Source organism: Sorghum bicolor, chromosome 3 (assembly GCF_000003195.3).
Source record: "Sorghum bicolor cultivar BTx623 chromosome 3, Sorghum_bicolor_NCBIv3, whole genome shotgun sequence".
NCBI lineage: Eukaryota > Viridiplantae > Streptophyta > Magnoliopsida > Poales > Poaceae > Sorghum > Sorghum bicolor.
In genome coordinates, this window is record NC_012872.2 from 71,784,256 (window position 1) to 71,800,840 (window position 16,585).

General features: G+C 46.1%; 3 protein-coding genes across 6 annotated transcripts; 1 reads left to right on the forward strand and 2 right to left on the reverse strand.

Moving 5' to 3' along the window:
• LOC8079828 (E3 ubiquitin-protein ligase At3g02290) lies at window positions 232–3,446 on the forward strand. Of its 2 annotated transcripts, none has more exons than XM_002456836.2 (6): window positions 232–452; window positions 1,309–1,454; window positions 1,612–1,737; window positions 2,311–2,743; window positions 2,839–2,948; window positions 3,105–3,446. In XM_002456836.2, the coding sequence occupies exons 3-6, from the start codon at window positions 1,618–1,620 to the stop codon at window positions 3,129–3,131; spliced, it is 690 nt and encodes a 229-aa protein (XP_002456881.1). In that variant the 5' UTR covers window positions 232–452; window positions 1,309–1,454; window positions 1,612–1,617; the 3' UTR covers window positions 3,132–3,446. The 2 variants fall into 2 exon arrangements, with proteins under 2 accessions (XP_002456881.1, XP_021313259.1); XM_021457584.1 differs by having other exon boundaries at window positions 238–452; window positions 1,317–1,454.
• LOC110434038 (transaldolase) lies at window positions 3,947–6,676 on the reverse strand. The gene is made up of 6 exons (XM_021457581.1): window positions 6,416–6,676; window positions 5,543–5,714; window positions 5,089–5,439; window positions 4,786–4,974; window positions 4,514–4,696; window positions 3,947–4,431 (listed from the first exon to the last, which is right to left on the reverse strand). The coding sequence occupies exons 1-6, from the start codon at window positions 6,562–6,564 to the stop codon at window positions 4,186–4,188; spliced, it is 1,290 nt and encodes a 429-aa protein (XP_021313256.1). The 5' UTR covers window positions 6,565–6,676; the 3' UTR covers window positions 3,947–4,185.
• LOC8079829 (probable glucuronosyltransferase Os01g0926400) lies at window positions 10,361–14,539 on the reverse strand. Of its 3 annotated transcripts, XM_021457582.1 has the most exons (3): window positions 13,920–14,539; window positions 10,815–11,755; window positions 10,361–10,769 (listed from the first exon to the last, which is right to left on the reverse strand). In XM_021457582.1, the coding sequence occupies exons 1-3, from the start codon at window positions 14,020–14,022 to the stop codon at window positions 10,611–10,613; spliced, it is 1,203 nt and encodes a 400-aa protein (XP_021313257.1). In that variant the 5' UTR covers window positions 14,023–14,539; the 3' UTR covers window positions 10,361–10,610. The 3 variants fall into 3 exon arrangements, with proteins under 3 accessions (XP_021313257.1, XP_002459015.1, XP_021313258.1); XM_002458970.2 differs by having other exon boundaries at window positions 10,361–11,755; window positions 13,920–14,535; XM_021457583.1 differs by lacking the exon at window positions 13,920–14,539 and adding an exon at window positions 12,125–12,909 and having other exon boundaries at window positions 10,361–11,755.

Below are 16,585 nucleotides of genomic sequence, written 5' to 3' on the forward strand. Positions count from 1 at the left end.
CAAACTGTGTGATTAGTTTTTATTTTCGTCTATATTTAATGTTTCATGTATGTGCCACAAAATTCGATATGACAGAAAATTTTGAAAACTTTTTGGATTTCGGGGTAAACTAAACGAGGCCTAATCTTTTTTTTCGTTCCACCGAACTACCGTAGTACTTTTTTCAAACATGTCCACATTTTGTACTGCCAAAATTTAGCATCTGGCGTGAGCACACAGCGACACGGCAACGCACGGGGAAGCCGCACGCGCACCCACCCTCCCATGTCCGATCCCCTCCCCTCCCCTTCCTTCCGCTCCGCTTCCCCTTCCCAGTCCCCTCGCCCCCTCAACTCCACCGCGCTCCAGTCCAGTCTCCTCCGCGTCTCGCCGCTTTCCCCTCCGCCCGGGCGCCGCGGCCCCTCCCGATCCCGTGGACGTCCTCGCGTCGCAGGCGGCGGACTGCACGACAGGTGAGCTCCACCCACGCGCCCACTCTCTCTAGTCCCTGTCTCTGTCAGTCGGTGCCCAGTTCCTCAACCAGCCATCAGTAATCTGTCGGCGCCGCTCGCCTTCCCTTGCCCTCGCTCCCGTACTCCCCTTCCAGCTCGCTTCTCGGACGCTGCGTATCGCCGCTATTGCCTTGGCGTGGGACTGTGGGAGTGGGACTCATCTCGAAGGCTATCAGCGCAAGATGCAGATCGGCCGCTGATGCAGCTGTGCTATGCTCGCAGATGCCAGTGCTGTCAGCAAGTGCTTCGCGCCACTCATAGCAGGCTAGCAACTTTTAGTTCCCTTGAGAAGCTGTAAGGATCTAGCGGCCTGATCTTGAGCACATGTATTCTTGGGGCAATGGCTTCATTCTCTTGCTCGCCCAGAAGAAAGAGAATGTGTACTCTGTACAGAAATTAAGTGTGGCATTTTGGGTTACAGTTGTGGCCCCTAGTCCTCGATCTTTCTTTCAGTTAGCATTCATGCGTCAACCTGCCATGGGTAGTAGAATGCACTCATGAATCGATGCACTAGTTGAATTTCGGCTGCATAGCGCAGTTATGAGCTCTGCAGGATTACAACTTACAGAGCCATTGTATCCTTCTTCCCTGTAACTAGGAAGCTGAATAAGGGGAGTCTGTATGGTAATTTTGCCTCCTGATTGGTTTCGTCATCCAGATGCAGCCGTCTGCTGGTTCTGGACTTCTGGTACTTGTAGACGCGTCTTGTACATGTAACTCTTCTCATAATAAGCCAGTAATCATCCCAGATCTTTTAAAAAAAAAGTAGGTTTTTTTTCCTCAATGCAGTAATCTAAAGGCGATTCCTTTGTTTTAGTTGACCAGCTTAGGGAATGTTTTACCAGTATTGTTCATGGTAAACTCAGAGTTTCCATCAACTGTCGGGAAACGTGAACTTGTATCAGCTCCATCTTTAGTGTCAACCAATTTCTTCTACAGAGGGGCAACAGGACTACTTTGAAGGTATTTCCTGAAACTTTATTTCATATTCATTTAGACAGTCAGCATTATGATCACATCTTGGATGTGGAAGCTGCAGAACTTTTCTTTTGAGAATTACACAGTACAACGGCGACGCTGTTTAATTGTGTCTGATACTTTGGATTTGTACATTTTCCAGTGAATTATGGGTGGGTTCTGCTGCTGCCTCAGTACTGAAGATTTTGAGGAATATGTCTATCCAAACAACCCTATCTATAGGCAATGCATATCCTTGAGGCATTTTTTCCACAGCATTTTTGGCGGGGTAATATGAACTTCTGTCCATATTTTCAATTATATTCTAGGCTCTAACCAACTGATCCAAAATGTCACGTGTTACATTGATTGATATGTGGATTTTGATACTTCTGATTCCATGGAACTGCTGGCAGTAGCATGTTGGTATGATTCTGGTGGGGATTTAGATATTCACCACTATTTTTTTTTTCTTTTCAAAATGGTACATTTTCTCTTCTGTCAAGAGGTATTCTGTGTGCTGGTAGGTGTATTGGCCTTTTTTATTGCATGGTGTTACAAACTGAAGAGTACTATATTCCTCTTTTAGAGTATTAGGTACAGTGCTAAAAGGAAACAGAGTCATAGCGACCATTCTGTAGTACTATGAAACCCAAAACAGCAAAGCTTGTTGAGACAATGCAAACATCGACGAGTAAGGGGTAGGCACATTTGACATGGCTAGGTAAACCTACTGGTGTTCTTTTACGAGTTCTACTGTGGAGAAATTATGTTGTGCATCTTAATGGCACTTCTGTAGTATTTTCTATATCCAGTTTCACATATAAAGTTCCTTCTAACTATAATATTTCCTTCTATGTAGTATACTGCAACATTCCAGAGGCTTGAGTCTAGACCAAACAACCCAGCTCAAGGGGTTACTCCACCGGGATCCACTAATCCAAGTGTCAACATAAATGACAATTCGCTCGCTGAAACTTATCACCTTGTTTCTAGACCACCTCCCTATGATACCGATCCTAGATATGCCCGTGTTCAAAGAGAGGGATTAGTCTCCAGGCGTGAAAAATCCATAAATCTTGCACAAGAAGAGTCTCTAGCCCTTAGACGAAATGGCAGCAGCTCTGGTATTGAGCATTTAGCTGCTCAGAAGAAACGGAGTAGCACTGAAAATGAGGGTGAATATATGGTCCATCGTTCTGAATCAACTAAGAGTTTGTCGGCAAAAGCTTATAGTAGCAGCTATGCAGTTGTCGCTTCAGAAGATGAGGATGTCTGCCCTACTTGTCTTGAAGGTTTGTGTCTATATAGATCTGCCTGAACACATAGCAGTTTATCTTGGTGCTTGAACATTTCTCCATGGATTCATTATGATTAATTCCCTGTGCAGAATACACGCCAGACAATCCAAAAATTATAACCAAGTGCTGTCACCATTTTCATCTTGGTTGTATTTATGAATGGATGGAAAGAAGTGATACATGCCCAATTTGTGGAAAGGTATGATACTGATGGTTCTGCACTCTTTGTGTTTTCACATCTCATAATTGCTAATCACCTATCATCAGTTTCTAGAATCGCACAAAAAAAAAAAACCTAAGATGTAGTTTTATTTGCTGAGCTGACAATTTCTCCTCCAACCTGATTACGCTGCAGGAAATGGAGTTTTGCGAGAGCCCGTGATAGCCATTCGGTTTACATGATCTCACATCGGAGCAAGGGAAACAGTCTACAGAGTGTGGAATGCTGGAGAATTGTAAATAATAGTTATTCCTTATGGGATGTCCAAATAGATCTCTTTCTCGAGATCAGTTTCTTACATGTACTGAAATGGCTATCTAACTAAAATTCATGCTAGAATTTGCTTGCTCAGTCTTTGTTATATTTGCAAATGGTAGCTCGGATGGAAGCGCGGATTAACCTGATCATAGAGATTGTCTGGTGGTTGCTGTAGCTATCTCATGATGAATCTTTTACCTAAGGCATTGTTTAGTTAAACATGAAATTCAAAAACTTTTCAAGATTTCTCGTCACATTGAATTTTGTGGCACATGCATAGGGCATTAAATATATAGATCGAAAAATAACTAATTGCACAGTTTGTCTGTAATTTGCAAGACGAATCTTTTGAGATTACTTAGTCTATGATTGGATAATAATGGCCAAGTACAAACGAAAGTGTTACAGTAAGAACTAAAAAAGGCCTAAGTGCGTAGAAATGCTATGAACATCCTGTTGCAAGCCATCAAGAACAGATAAGTGCAGAGAGCATATAGATGCAGTAGCAAACAATGAGCTTTAGTTTGCTGATAAGCAACAGCTGAAAGTAGTTGCGAAAAAAAATACTACTAAATGACTAACAGATCCGACAGATAATCTTAAACGAACAAGCTGCATCAGTTTCAAGTGAGTCAGGGTCATCAAACCACGACTGTGATTCACGAGCCACATATAATGTCGTGGGTAAAATAAACTGTACATTCTCAGACAAAATTCCGTAAAAAAACATGACTTATACGGACAGAAGAAATAACTTGATCAAAATTATTTATCGGATACTCACATAGCAGTTACAAGCCATGAACATTGGTTACACAATGACGGCCAGGCAAGCCTCTAATACAAAGCCGATTCAGAAAATTGAGAGCAAAGGTACATCGTAAAAAAACTAAGAGCGCCAGCAAGCTAGCATTTTATTTAGTAATCGTCCACCAGCCAGTACCCAATCATTTCAGTTTTACACACTTGCCGTCTTGAGGCTGTTGCCCTTCTCCTGCAGGCTCACAAGTAGGCTGTCAAAGCTCTTCTTAAAGGAGTCCACACCTTCCAGCTCAAGCTGCTTTCCAACCGCGTCCCAGTCGATGCCAAGCTTCTCCAAGGCGCTGTATACACCTTCCGCCTCGGACACATTCGCATCAACTGTCCTTGAAACAGTGCCATGGTCTATGAATGCCTGCAAAGCTTGGTCGGGCATCGTGTTGACCTGAAAGTGCATCATTCCAGAGTTATTTTTGTGATGATAAGAACAATGCCGATTCAAGTGGAAACTCGTCACGAAAACATACCGTGTCAGGTCCAATGAGACTGTCCACATAAAGAGTGTCAGGATAAGCTGGGTTTTTGACACCGGTGGATGCCCACAACAACCTCTGTTTCTTGGCACCTTTCTTGGCCAACGCCTCCCACCTTGGTCCAGAGAATTTCTTCTGGTAGAGCTGATTTGCTAGTTTGGCCTGTGCAACAGCAGCCTGGCAGAACAGAGGATGAACATATTGCATAACTTCGTGAACAATTTAAATTCTAACATTAAGAGGCAGTTAATTCTAGTTTTATTTACCTTTCCTCTCAAGGCAAGTGCCTCAGGTGTTCCAATCTTCTCGAGCATTTTGTCAATAAGGCTGTCGACTCGGCTGACAAAGAAGGATGCAACACTGGTAACTCGTGATAAGTCACTCAAGCCAGAAGCCTCAAGTCCATCAAGGTAAGCATCAATCACAGCCTCATATCTTGCAATCGAGAAAATAAGCTGTAGTGACAGCAATGAATTTGAGATCAATAAGCTTATCACAACAGTTATACTAGAGTTTTATCACAAGTGTAGTACTATCATAAGAAAGCACTGGGCAAACTCGGCAATTACCGTGACATTGACGCTAATGCCATTAGCAATAACTTCCTGGATGGAAGGAACGCATTCTGCAGTAGCAGGGATCTTTATGTAGACATTAGGGCGGTTGACCACTTTGTGCAACCACTTTGCCGCTTCAACAGTTCCTTGAGTGTCATTTGCCAACCTAGGAGACACCTCCACAGAGACATACCCATCAGCCCCATCAGTCTCATTGTAGATAGGCTCAAAAAGTTTGCACGCGTCTTGAATATCCTTTATAACGAGTTCCCAGTAAGCACTCTCCGCGTCCTTTCCACCCGAAATGAGCTGCTTGAACTGATCATCATATGCGCTGGACGATGAAATAGCCTTTTGGAAAATCTGCATTGTGTTGAGAACATAGTCAGGAGTGAATGCGCAACCATGCAAGCGATCAATGGATCATACGTACAATGCAAAGCAAAATGTGGAAATAGAGGATTACCGTAGGGTTGCTGGTGACTCCACGAACACCGCTGGCGATAAGGGGCAGCAAGTCAGTGACAGGGCGGCAGAGGTTGTCGTACCACGGGGACAGGCCCTGGAGCTCGTAGAGATCATGAAGCGCGGTCTTCTTGGTCGGAGCACCATTTCCTTCCTTGGCAGAAGCCATCGCACTGAAAATTGCAATTCACCAAGTAAGGTCATGTCCACAGGTTAACTGGACTGCAAAAGAGTGGTGTACACAAAGGCGTTCATGTTATCCTTCTTGGAGCAGCTAGAATTCTTTCGACGTTAATGGAAAGCGCCGGTGCTTTTGTCAGCGTATTGCTGCTGCTGCTATCAAGAGGTCAGCGACACGGGAAGAGGAGGAAGCTCCGGGCACGGCAGTCACGGGAACCCCCAGTCCCCACCCCTACACGGATCTCGCGCCCGCACGGCGAGTGGAGATGCTGGTATGCCAGAAGGCTCCAACCCGTCCATTTCCCAATCGAACGACCGCAGAAACGTACAGGAGGCTCCATCCAGGACCAGATCGTGGGGTCCGTCCCTCGCCACATCAGGCCAGGCGGCATGGTGGGCTACGCTCCAAATCGACGCGGCAGAACACTGGCCCGCGATTCTAGCCTAAGATGCCATCGATCTCCCACCCGAAGAATGAAGAATCCAAAGCACGCAGGCAACGAACAGCTCGAATCTAATTTATCAAACCTCGCGAGAATTAACCGCCCACTGACTGAAGCACACGCACGGATGCGAAGCCCACTTCAGCCAACCAGACCGCGAATCTAATTCCACGGATGAGATAGAGCTCGGGCGCGAAAGAGGAGAGGGGGGAAGGAGGGAAGGGAGGGAGGGTGGAGTCAGAGTCACGCACATGATGGGGCTCCTGGCTCGCCCGGCAACGGAGACGGTGACCCGGCGCGGGGAGGGGGCGAACGCGAGGGCGGCGGTGCGGAGGGACGCCGGTCGGAGCGGCGCCGCCGCCGGCCGGGGCGCGGCTAGCTTGGACACCGTGCCGGTCATCGCCGCTCGTCGGGGGTTGTTGGTGGGAAGAGCAGATGGGATGGGTGGGTTGGTCGCTCACGGGGACGGGGGTTGTTGCGAGGTTTTGCTGCTCGTCAGCATCCATAAGTAGCAGACGCCTCCGTGTGTTTCCGCCCGCCGCTTTTACACGGACAACCCTCAGGACTTGTTCAGTTCGAAAAACTCGTGAAAAACGGCACTGTAGCACTTTCGTTTTTATTTGACAAGCATTGTTCAATTATAGAGTAACTAGGCTTAAAAGATTCATCTCGCGGTTTACAGATGAACTGTGCAAATAGTTTTTGTTTTCATATATATTTAATGCTTCATGCATGTGCCGCAAGATTTGATGTGACGGCGAATCTTGAAAATTTTTACGAACTAAACAAGGCCTCATTTTTTATTTTCGTCCTTCCGCCGTCCCGCGTATTTTGTCAAACGCAAAGACGCAGCTGACTTCTATTCTCTGTCGCGAATTACACGACGTGTACACGGACAACCCTGCTCATGAATATAGCAGACTCTAACAAGCATCTTCGAAAGACTGAGTTGGCATTGATTGCCGAAGTTGTCTTCTAATTTGCATAGTTACACTCATAAACACATACTTTGCTCTCATAAACACACACGGCTCCTAAAGAAAAAGAATGATAGATCACAAAAAAATCCAAGAAAAACAAACAACACCGTTCCAAGTTGACTACTTAGAATCGAACGGGTAGAATCCACCATAAGAAAACTAACTATCTAGATTACGCTTTATTCACCTCTCTAGTCTTCCCGTCGCTTCCTCCTCCACTATTTGGTGTAGTCAACGCTTATTTAGATCTTATAGCTAACAACTCTGTAAAATTTATCTCGAGTCCATCCAATATAAACAGAAGATTCTAACAGTGGATTAGTCTTGGCTAGTTATTAGCCAAGTAGTATATGTATAACTAGCTAAAATGAGCTAATAATTTATTATTATAGATGTAAGTATCTATTACTACTCGAGATCTAGATACGTCTGGTCTAATTTTTAGGTTCGAGTAACATACCTTTAGCTGCCAAACAGATGCTCACACGTCTCCTCACATGTGAAACAACACAATAAATTAAGATTCGACGAGTTCCATGAAACGCAACCATGTACACCACAAGCCATCTTCTTCATCCTTCTTAGAGTGAAAGCGACGTTCCAAGTTTCTGAAAATGATCGGAGAAATAGAATGTGTGTAGTAAAACTGAAACATTCATCATTTTCCTCTATAAAAAAGGTTGTAAAGGGAAAAGAGGAGTGTGTTCAGGGTTTGTGGTGTAATTGATGCGTTGGGTTGCTGAAGATATTTTTGACGTTGTACACACACAACAAAGATGGTTGACCTTGATGGATATGCCATGGCTTGGTTTTAAGTTTTAATGACATTTCACAATATATATTGAATTTTGTGTGTTTAGCCCCTTTACGACATAGTATAGTCAGTCCAAAACACTTGTCACGTTTAATTTGCAAGGCATCCATGCATACCTTGCCTGATTAATTTTACGTCGAACATATTCACAAAATACTTCACTCATAATCTAATTTTGGCAAGCATTTTATATATTTTAAAACTAGATAATTAAATTGCTTGTGTTTGGTATTTTCAAGATTTCACTAATATGTTATAAACAACATATTTTCATGGCCCTAGGATACTATTAGTGTATCTGTTATGACAAAAATAACATGAAAGAAGAATTTACTAGGATATCCACAATGGTAAGAGTCAGTCACTAGCTCTAAACCAACCTCTCCAATAATTTTAACTTTTAACAATTGCTCATAGTATAATTAGGTCTACATGACACTCTCATATGTTTTTGAAATACGTGTATAAGTCTACCTCTAATTAAGAGCTAGATTTTCTCTTACTTATATTAAAATATAAAAAATCGCTCAAAAATAGAATATAAAAAACACTTAAAACTAGCTTATAATTCACCACTTGTGGGTGCTCTTAGGAAACACCGACGAACATTATGACACCAGGAAGTCTTCTATTTAAAAGAGAATTTAAGGGAGCTCAGTAGAATCTTGCTCATTTGAGGTGTGTATTTGAAATTCAATTGTACGTATGCATTTAGGTCCGTGGTGTTTATCGTATTCATGCTTCAAGTCAATGGCATCGTAACGTGAAGGCACACGTGACGCAAGCAAAATGCAAATGGCGAACTTGGGGCGGCCCTTGGACCAACGAAAAGTCCAACAACCCTGATGCCCCCCCCTGGCTGCTACACAGACGAGTCGCAGGCTCGCAGCCAGCCCGAGAGATGCATCGCACAGGATGACAGGAGGAGGCTGCAAAACCGTCTAGGTTCTCTTCATCTCTTGTGCTGCACAAACCATTCGAAGATCGAAGATGACCATACATCTTAAAACCACCTAGGCCTTGTTTACTTCTTTAAAAATTTTGCAAAATTTTTCAGTTTCCCCGTCACATCGAATCTTTAGACGTATGCATGGAGTATTAAATATAGATGAAAATAAAGACTAATTACACAGTTTGGTCAGAATTGACGAGACGAATCTTTTGAATCTAGTTAGTCCATAATTGGACAATATTTATCAAATACAAACGAAAGTGCTACTATTCCTATTTTGCAAAATTTTTTGGAACTAAACAAGGCCCTAATGTTCATGTTTCCGTGAGTCTTCCATCATAGGTTTATCCATTTATATATGAGTTTTTTTATATTTAAACTGTACTCTGCATGGATGTGAAGTTCTTTCGCGCTTTACTCCAACAAGCAACGGCAAACTATCGTCAAAGCCGTTGCTTATTTAGAAGCCAAAGTAGCAATACTTATAATGTTGTGGAAATTTAAAAGGGAGCAAACAGTCCTGAGGGTTTCACTAATGTAAGCTAACAAGTTGCCAAAAGCAGAGTTATGTGTAGGAAAAAGAAAATAGAACTCTGAAAACTCATAATGGAGGCAGCTTCTTAGTTTGACACCAGCAAATAACTTTATCTCTTTAGTTTTGCATAAATTTTTGAATAAGACAAGAGGTGTCAAAAAAATCAAACGTATTGTGATTTGGAATGAATTGAGTACCATTCAACGGGCTAGTGCTGTACATCGAAATCCAACGGGCTCACGCAGAGAAATGCCCCTGTGCTTGGGCTTCGGAGCAGGCCACTCCATCGGAGGTGAAACTTGACCCATCCCAAGAGCCGCTTGACCCTTTGCAGCATTTGCCGTGACAGTCTCACGGTCGGCCGTGCTGGGCTCAACCGCTCAGCATGAGAGCACCCCAGCTGGTAGACGACGCCCCACCCCTACTGACAGCTGAAAGAACATCCAGATCAGGATCTTCTGCCGTTCAGAGTTCTCCCTACACGGTTGTCTTCTGTCAGTTGCAGAGCTGACCTTCCGATTGCCTTCCCTCCAAACAGCTTTTCAGACAGCACGAGATAAAAGAAACCGAGACTGCCGATTTGACGGTTGTACTCCTATGGCAAACCAAAAAAAAAAAAAAGAGAGGCACAAACAGGTTAATGCCGCCATATACTATGTGGGCTGGGCCGCTATTATGGGCCAGCACTAGCGCCGACATGACACGAGAACCAGGCGCTAGCCTTCCTTCCTGAACTCTGTTCTTCCAGTTCCCAACCCCTGCTGTATCTTCTCCCAAATCCCTGACTGTAGCCACCATATTGTAGTACCATTTAGTGCTTAAATTTATTGTGGAATTGGAGCATCTGCTTGTGCTCGCGTTAATTTGGGACCCATCCTGTGGGATCGTAACAGTTAATTAATTCAGCTCGATTTATTACAAATGCGAAATCACGTCACATTTGAATCATTGATGTACTTGCATAGTAGCGATCACTATACGTTAATCTGAACTTGACATCTCCCGACGAATATACCCTCTATATTATACTGCTGCTGTTATGCATGTAAACGGGCCGTGGTACAAAAACTAATGCGTGATACACCCATCCATCCACCGATGTCAAATCAAAGAGAAGAAACGAACATGAACAGATTGCACAACAAGTGGTACACTAGTACTAGTACTACCAGGGCTTGAGGTCGCTGTCGAGTCCGGCGTCCCAGTCGAGCACCTTCTCCCCGGGCTGCAGGAACACGCCGTCGCCGTGCGGCAGCTTGCGCGCCAGCCCATTGAGCACCTGGTGGAAGGCGTCCCCTGTCCTTGCCGGCTGGTGGAACAGCAGCGCCTGCTTGACGGATTCCCTGGCCAGCAGGCGCTGCCTCCGCAGGATGTCGGCGAGCGGGATGGAGGTGAGGATGGAGTCGAGCCTCGGCACGTCCCGCTCCGCCACGAACACGCTGATGTCCTCCCAGGGGATGGCGTCGGCGAACGGCAGCACGATGTCGTCGGCGATGATGACGGGGATGCACCCGAACACCACCGCCTCCACCAGCCTGGGGCTCCACGGCGCCCACCCCAGCGGGCACAGGCAGAAGATGGCCCGCTGCATGTCCTCGTAGTACGTGTAGGGGTGCTCCGTCGAGATGTCGAACAGCGGGTTGTCCTTGAAGTTCTCCCACACCGACGCGCGCGCGCCCCTGGCGTAGTACCCGCCTTCGGGGTCGTTGCCCATGTCGTAGAAGAGGCCGCGGAAGTAGACGAAGATGGAGCGCGGCGTGCCGGGGCTGATGAGGTGCGCCTGCATCTTGTGCGGGTCGGCGTAGGGTGGCACCGTGATGGACCCGTCCTGGAGGCACACGTGGTTCCGCTGCCCGAACGTCTGCACCAGCGTGGCGCGACGGAGCAGCGGCAGGATGCCGCGCTCCATGGCGCGCTCCTCCTGGTAGTGGAAGCACGCGCCGAAGTCGTGCGGGGTGAGGAAGAAGTGGTCCGCGCCGTCCGTCCGGTTCCAGAACGGCCACGTCGTCGCCACGTACCGGATCGCGCTCCGCATGATCCGCGGCGCGCGGAACGGCAGCGGGAAGCCCTGCGGCGTCAGGTCGCAGGTCGTGTACACGGGCGTGTAGAACCAGTCGGCCTCCTCGGGGTCCAGCGTCCGCACCGCGCTCGACAGCAGGAACTGGTGCATGAAGATCTCCGCGGCGAACATGTGGTGCAGGCAACGGCTGTCCTTGTCCAGCAGCATCTTGTTGTACTTGCGCGGCATCTCGTACACGAACACCTTCAGCTTCCCCACGGGGTCGTCGTCCAGCACGCCCACCGCGTTCCCTGCCAAACCAACGTTCGTCCATATTAGGAGAAACCAATTCTTTCTTCATCGGAAGGGGAAAGAACGCAATTCTACCTTTATCCCTAGCCAAAAGTTCTCTAAAGTTTGATCAATTCTATAGAAAAAAAGAGGTATAACTATGAAAATATATCTTATGATGGACCTAACGATGCAATGTGCTGAAATGTGCAGAAAGATGGGATCTCTGCAGAACCAGTTTCAGTACCGCTTCAAACTGGAGTTACGATTCAAAATGAAATGTGCTGAGGGAGTAATTGTTACAAATAAAAGGTAGGATATCTAGGTACATAGAAAAATCTAGAAAAGGCAACGACTTATAATTTGGAACTTGAGGGAGTAGTTGTTACCATCGATGCAATGTGCGGAAATCTGTAGAGAGATGGGATCTCTGCAGAACCAGTTTAAAAATGGATATACAAAAGGTGGAATATGATTATACTAGTAACCACTCCAGTACTAGGGCATAAAAAGACATGAGTACCGCTGAGTACAACAAATCTTGGTGGAGTTGTTGCTTTCGGCAGTCCACCAACCACAAAATTTTGAACTTTAATCAATAAAATACCGATCCCTTTCAAGTGGTGTCTACTTTAATGATACGCTATTCTCATCCCCTCCTTTCTTTATCGGTACACACAAATCTGGTTGTGAGCATGTCCGGTTTTCAAGGGAAAAAAAATTGAAAACCACTTGAAAGTGCTAGTGGTCAGTTCAGTTGAGCGAGTGGATGGCCACCGCTCAATCTAGCTGCCACTTATCCTTTGTTTATGGTTGTATATATCACACCAGTTCGAGCTCTACATGCCGCGCATGTTCTCGAAAAAAAAAACCCAGTTCGAGCTCTTGCATTGCAAATTTGCAATGCCCTCAAATCACAAAAGAAGAAGAAGAAAAACTCTTGCGTTGCAGGCAATGGAACGCCAATCTTAGGCTGTCTCCAACCGCAGAGGCATTTGGAAACCCAAACCTAAAATGGGTCTCCAACACAATACCTCCAACAGAGTATGCATACAGAAGATCTATTTTGGGTATCAGGAGAGGCATAATCCAAATTTGGGTATCCTCTCTTCTCGAGACCCATTTGCAGAGAATGTTGTCTTTTAGGTCTTGTTGTTGGAGAAGACTAAAAATAGGTATGGAAACTTTTACCTGTAGCGCTACCCAAAGAACAAATGGGTCTTGTATTTTGTATTTTGGATGACGATCGTCAGAGATAGTCTTATCACAAGTTAGGCGCCACGCCACAGTACAGCAGTTGTCCCCACAGGAACCGCCGATCCTGGATGCTGTTACTCGTTCGAGAAACCAATTCTGGAAGGTGCTGCTTCATCCTAACTTGAAGCAAGGCTATGGAGGATGCGTGGCTGGGGAGAAGGTACAACAGAGCTAGGGTGAACTTCTGAACCGTGATGAACACTGATACTAGTTACGGCTCCTACCACAAGCAATAACTGATCAAGCATGACGCAACGCAAACACAATGTAGGATGAGAGGAAAGCTGAAGTCCTCTTGCTACAGTACAAATTTCGCTTCACCTACCAACCGATCTCTTCCGCAAGGCAACAAGCATGCATTGCTTGATGCAGTCGGAGACGGAAGCATTTACTCCTCCTGAGTACAGAGTAGCGGCTACGGCCTACGGGAGCTATACCATTGCAGGTACGTACAGCTGTGTACACTGTACAGCTGGTGCCAGGCAGCGGCCACACGGAGGGTCACAGGGCGGCAGCCGCACACACACAGGTACCGTTAGAGACAGCCACAGCAACCGCGGCTGCTCGATCCCAGAAGGAGAGGCTGCCAATTCCGAATTCCCAAGCTGCGTGCAAACCAGGCGGAACGGAACGCGGCGCGGCAGCGAGCACGAGACCCGGGGCGGGGCAGGGGGTTGTCGGGCGGCGGCGGCACGAGGCAAAGGCACAGGCACAGGCAGGCAGCGCGATCAATTTGGGCGCGGATCGCGCCGGCATTGCGGTCGGGAGGAGGAGCTCGCGCGGCCAAATCTGAATCTCGTCGTGAGCCGGAAGGGGGATGGCGGCTTTAGCTGGTATGAGTTCCGGCGGCGAGCTTTGAGATTTGGGCATTTGGCGAACGAACTCAGAGTCGAAGAGGAGGAGGAGGAGGCAGGGCAGGGCACGCACCTGAGATCCTGCCGGGCTTGCGCGGCTGCTGCTGCGGCGGCGCCGCCGCGACGCAGGTGGCGACGAGCAGAATAGCGACCACGGCGGCGACGCACGGCCCCATTGCGCTTGATCCTGCTGCTGCTGGTGCTGCAGGGGCCTGAGAGCTGGCCGAAGCGAGGAGGGCGAGCGCCCTGATCCCCCTCTTGCTGCCGACTGAGGAGCTGCTGCTGGCTACTCGCTTGATAGGTTGCTTGAGCGGCCCTCCTCTCCTCTGCTCTTCTCCTGCTGCTGCCCTGTTTGTGTTTGGTTTCTCGGCTGCGTGTGCGGTAGGATGTCGCCGTCAGGACCCGATGACCCCGGGAGGAAGGGAGATTAGGGATGAGGTGAGGCGAGGTAGTCAAGGGCGCGGCGGTGGCGAGCCAATGGGGGGAGAATTGGGGGCGCGGAATCTGGTGCCTGCTGATGCGCTCCGCTCGGCTCCGCCTCCGCTAGTCGCACGCAGCACTGACGGCGGACAGCAGGGAAGGGGGGCGGGGGAGGAAGAAAAGAAAAAGGAGAGCGCGGACGGCGCGGGTGCCTCCCTGTACTGTGCAGTTTTCAGTACTGCTGCAACATGGCCTGCGCTGCACGCGGCGGGTGGCGTGACGCAGCAGAAACAAGACAGGCAAGGCAAAGGCTGGCCGAGTCCGGGTGCGGTGTTGTGCGGGTCCAATTGCTCGCACATGCGTGCGTGGTTGGTTTGTGGAGACTTGTCACAGCTTATAATTACACCGGGGGTACAGTAATTACGGAATTACTTACCCAACTTGTAGCACTAATCATGTGCCTAACGCTGTGCCATTGAGTAGGTAAGAGCATCTCCAACCGTTTTGCATAATTGGTTTGGCAAATGAGGGAGTTTGCCAAGTTTCAAAAAAATATGGCAAAGGTGAAAAGAGGCAATCTCCAATGGTTTGACATTAATCACTTCGCGCCAATTTCCCAATGCCAAGTGTGAACAGGTTTGGCATATATGCCAATCCTTACTCTCTTTTTGCCAAGTTAACAAAATTACAAAGTCTAAATGCTAAACCGTTGGATAAGTGTTTTTAAGACTTTTTTGCAAATACATGAATGCAAAGCTTATTTGCAAAACGGTTGGGATGCTCTAAGGCGTCCTACGTGGCTGCAAATAATACATATAGTGTTTTGTTGCCGCTGTTTTTTTTTTTTGAGGTTTATGTAATAACAACAGAAACAAGTTGGGCAAATAGAAGATATTCCCAGAATCTTCTAATGAAATACTCTATCTGAAATTATAAAATGTTTGACTTATTTTACTTTAAATTTGGCCACTCGTCTTATTTAAGTATAAACTTTTCAAATTTTTTTACAGAGACAGCAGCGTGCGCAGCTGAAGAAAGACGATAGAAAGATCTTGGACAGCAAGTCTTCCATGGTGAAAAACTGGTTAGAAGGTTTCTCGAAGTGAATTAATTAATTAAAGACATGCACGGCACGACTCTCTTGTGTTGGTGTTTCTGTTTAATTATGTAGGCGTTTGTATTCGTTTTGTCGCTGTTTGGCAGTGTGCCAGATATTGTAAGACGGTATCCTAGCATAAGTGCGTGGATTGGTCATAAAAATATTCTTTTCCTTTCTTAAAAAGCAGGAGTTTACCTCCGTAAAAAAATGTTTTGTTGCTGTAGCTTACAATGACGTAGCACGCTGTTTTAGGTTTCCTTTGGCAAAGGTTCACCTTCTTAGTAAAGCTATTTTTTAAGAGTAGCTCTATTGGTAAAGCTAGAGCTATTTTTTGTGGTTAGCTCAATAATTAGCTCTAGTGATGAAGCTATTTTAGCAAACTATTTAACAAAATAACTCAACATATGAAGCTCTTTAAAACATACTTTCATGGAATCCTACACACGCCAACAGAGCAAGTGGAGAAGCTACTATTTGCAACTTCATCTCTCATCTATCTTTTGTGATAGCACGTCGAAAGCTATTTATTTTGCCTTGTTTTGCACAGAACATGTCCAAACAGGTTCTACGTTAGATAAAGAAGTTGTGCTAAAAGGAGCCTTATTATGTTGGTAACTAATACTGTATTTTTTTAAAAAAACAACTCTTTTGTAAGTAAATAAAATTTAGTAATAAACACAATAGAGCAACTCCGTGGATTCTATAATTAGTGCAACTCTCCGGTGTATACTATATAAATTCTCACATCTATTTCTCATGAAATGAGTCATATTTATATCTATATCTGATATTACTAAAATGTTTCTCATCTCTGCACCCTTGTCCATTTGCCCATACATCCGCCACTCACTTACTTTCCGTCTCATACACTTCTCGTTCTTCATCGGTTCGTTCCTCATTACCACCTCTTTCATCTCTCACACACTTCTTGTTGTTAGTCCATCTTTCACTCACTTCTTGTCTATCCCTCACATATTTCTTATCCTTTCCTTACTCGTAACTCTTCTCTCTTTTAGTCTCTTCTCGCTAGGATGCAAAACCTTCACTAACATCACACCACTCATCTGTTGGCCTCACCTCCTGAGGCCGTCGTGTGTGACGCACGTGTGGACATGTGGCTCGCCTACCTTTCTTACTCATAACATATGCACGCGATAGCTACCTATTTCAGTTGAGTCAATCTCTTGTTAATTTCACATACAAAATCTATCGTTTATAGT

Coding starts and splice junctions, on each gene's coding strand:
- LOC8079829 (XM_002458970.2), bottom strand. CDS start 14,022: ATGGGGCCGTGCGTCGCCGCCGTGGTCGCTATTCTGCTCGTCGCCACC. Junction 11,756..13,919: donor CAAGCCCGGCAGGATCTCAG/GTGCGTGCCCTG, acceptor TTGGTTTGGCAG/GGAACGCGGTGGGCGTGCTG.
- LOC8079828 (XM_002456836.2), top strand. CDS start 1,618: ATGGGTGGGTTCTGCTGCTGCCTCAGTACTGAAGATTTTGAGGAATAT. Junction 1,738..2,310: donor TCCACAGCATTTTTGGCGGG/GTAATATGAACT, acceptor CCTTCTATGTAG/TATACTGCAACATTCCAGAG. Junction 2,744..2,838: donor CTGCCCTACTTGTCTTGAAG/GTTTGTGTCTAT, acceptor TTCCCTGTGCAG/AATACACGCCAGACAATCCA.
- LOC110434038 (XM_021457581.1), bottom strand. CDS start 6,564: ATGACCGGCACGGTGTCCAAGCTAGCCGCGCCCCGGCCGGCGGCGGCG. Junction 5,715..6,415: donor CGAGCCAGGAGCCCCATCAT/GTGCGTGACTCT, acceptor TGCAATTTTCAG/TGCGATGGCTTCTGCCAAGG. Junction 4,975..5,088: donor GCATTAGCGTCAATGTCACG/GTAATTGCCGAG, acceptor CTGTCACTACAG/CTTATTTTCTCGATTGCAAG.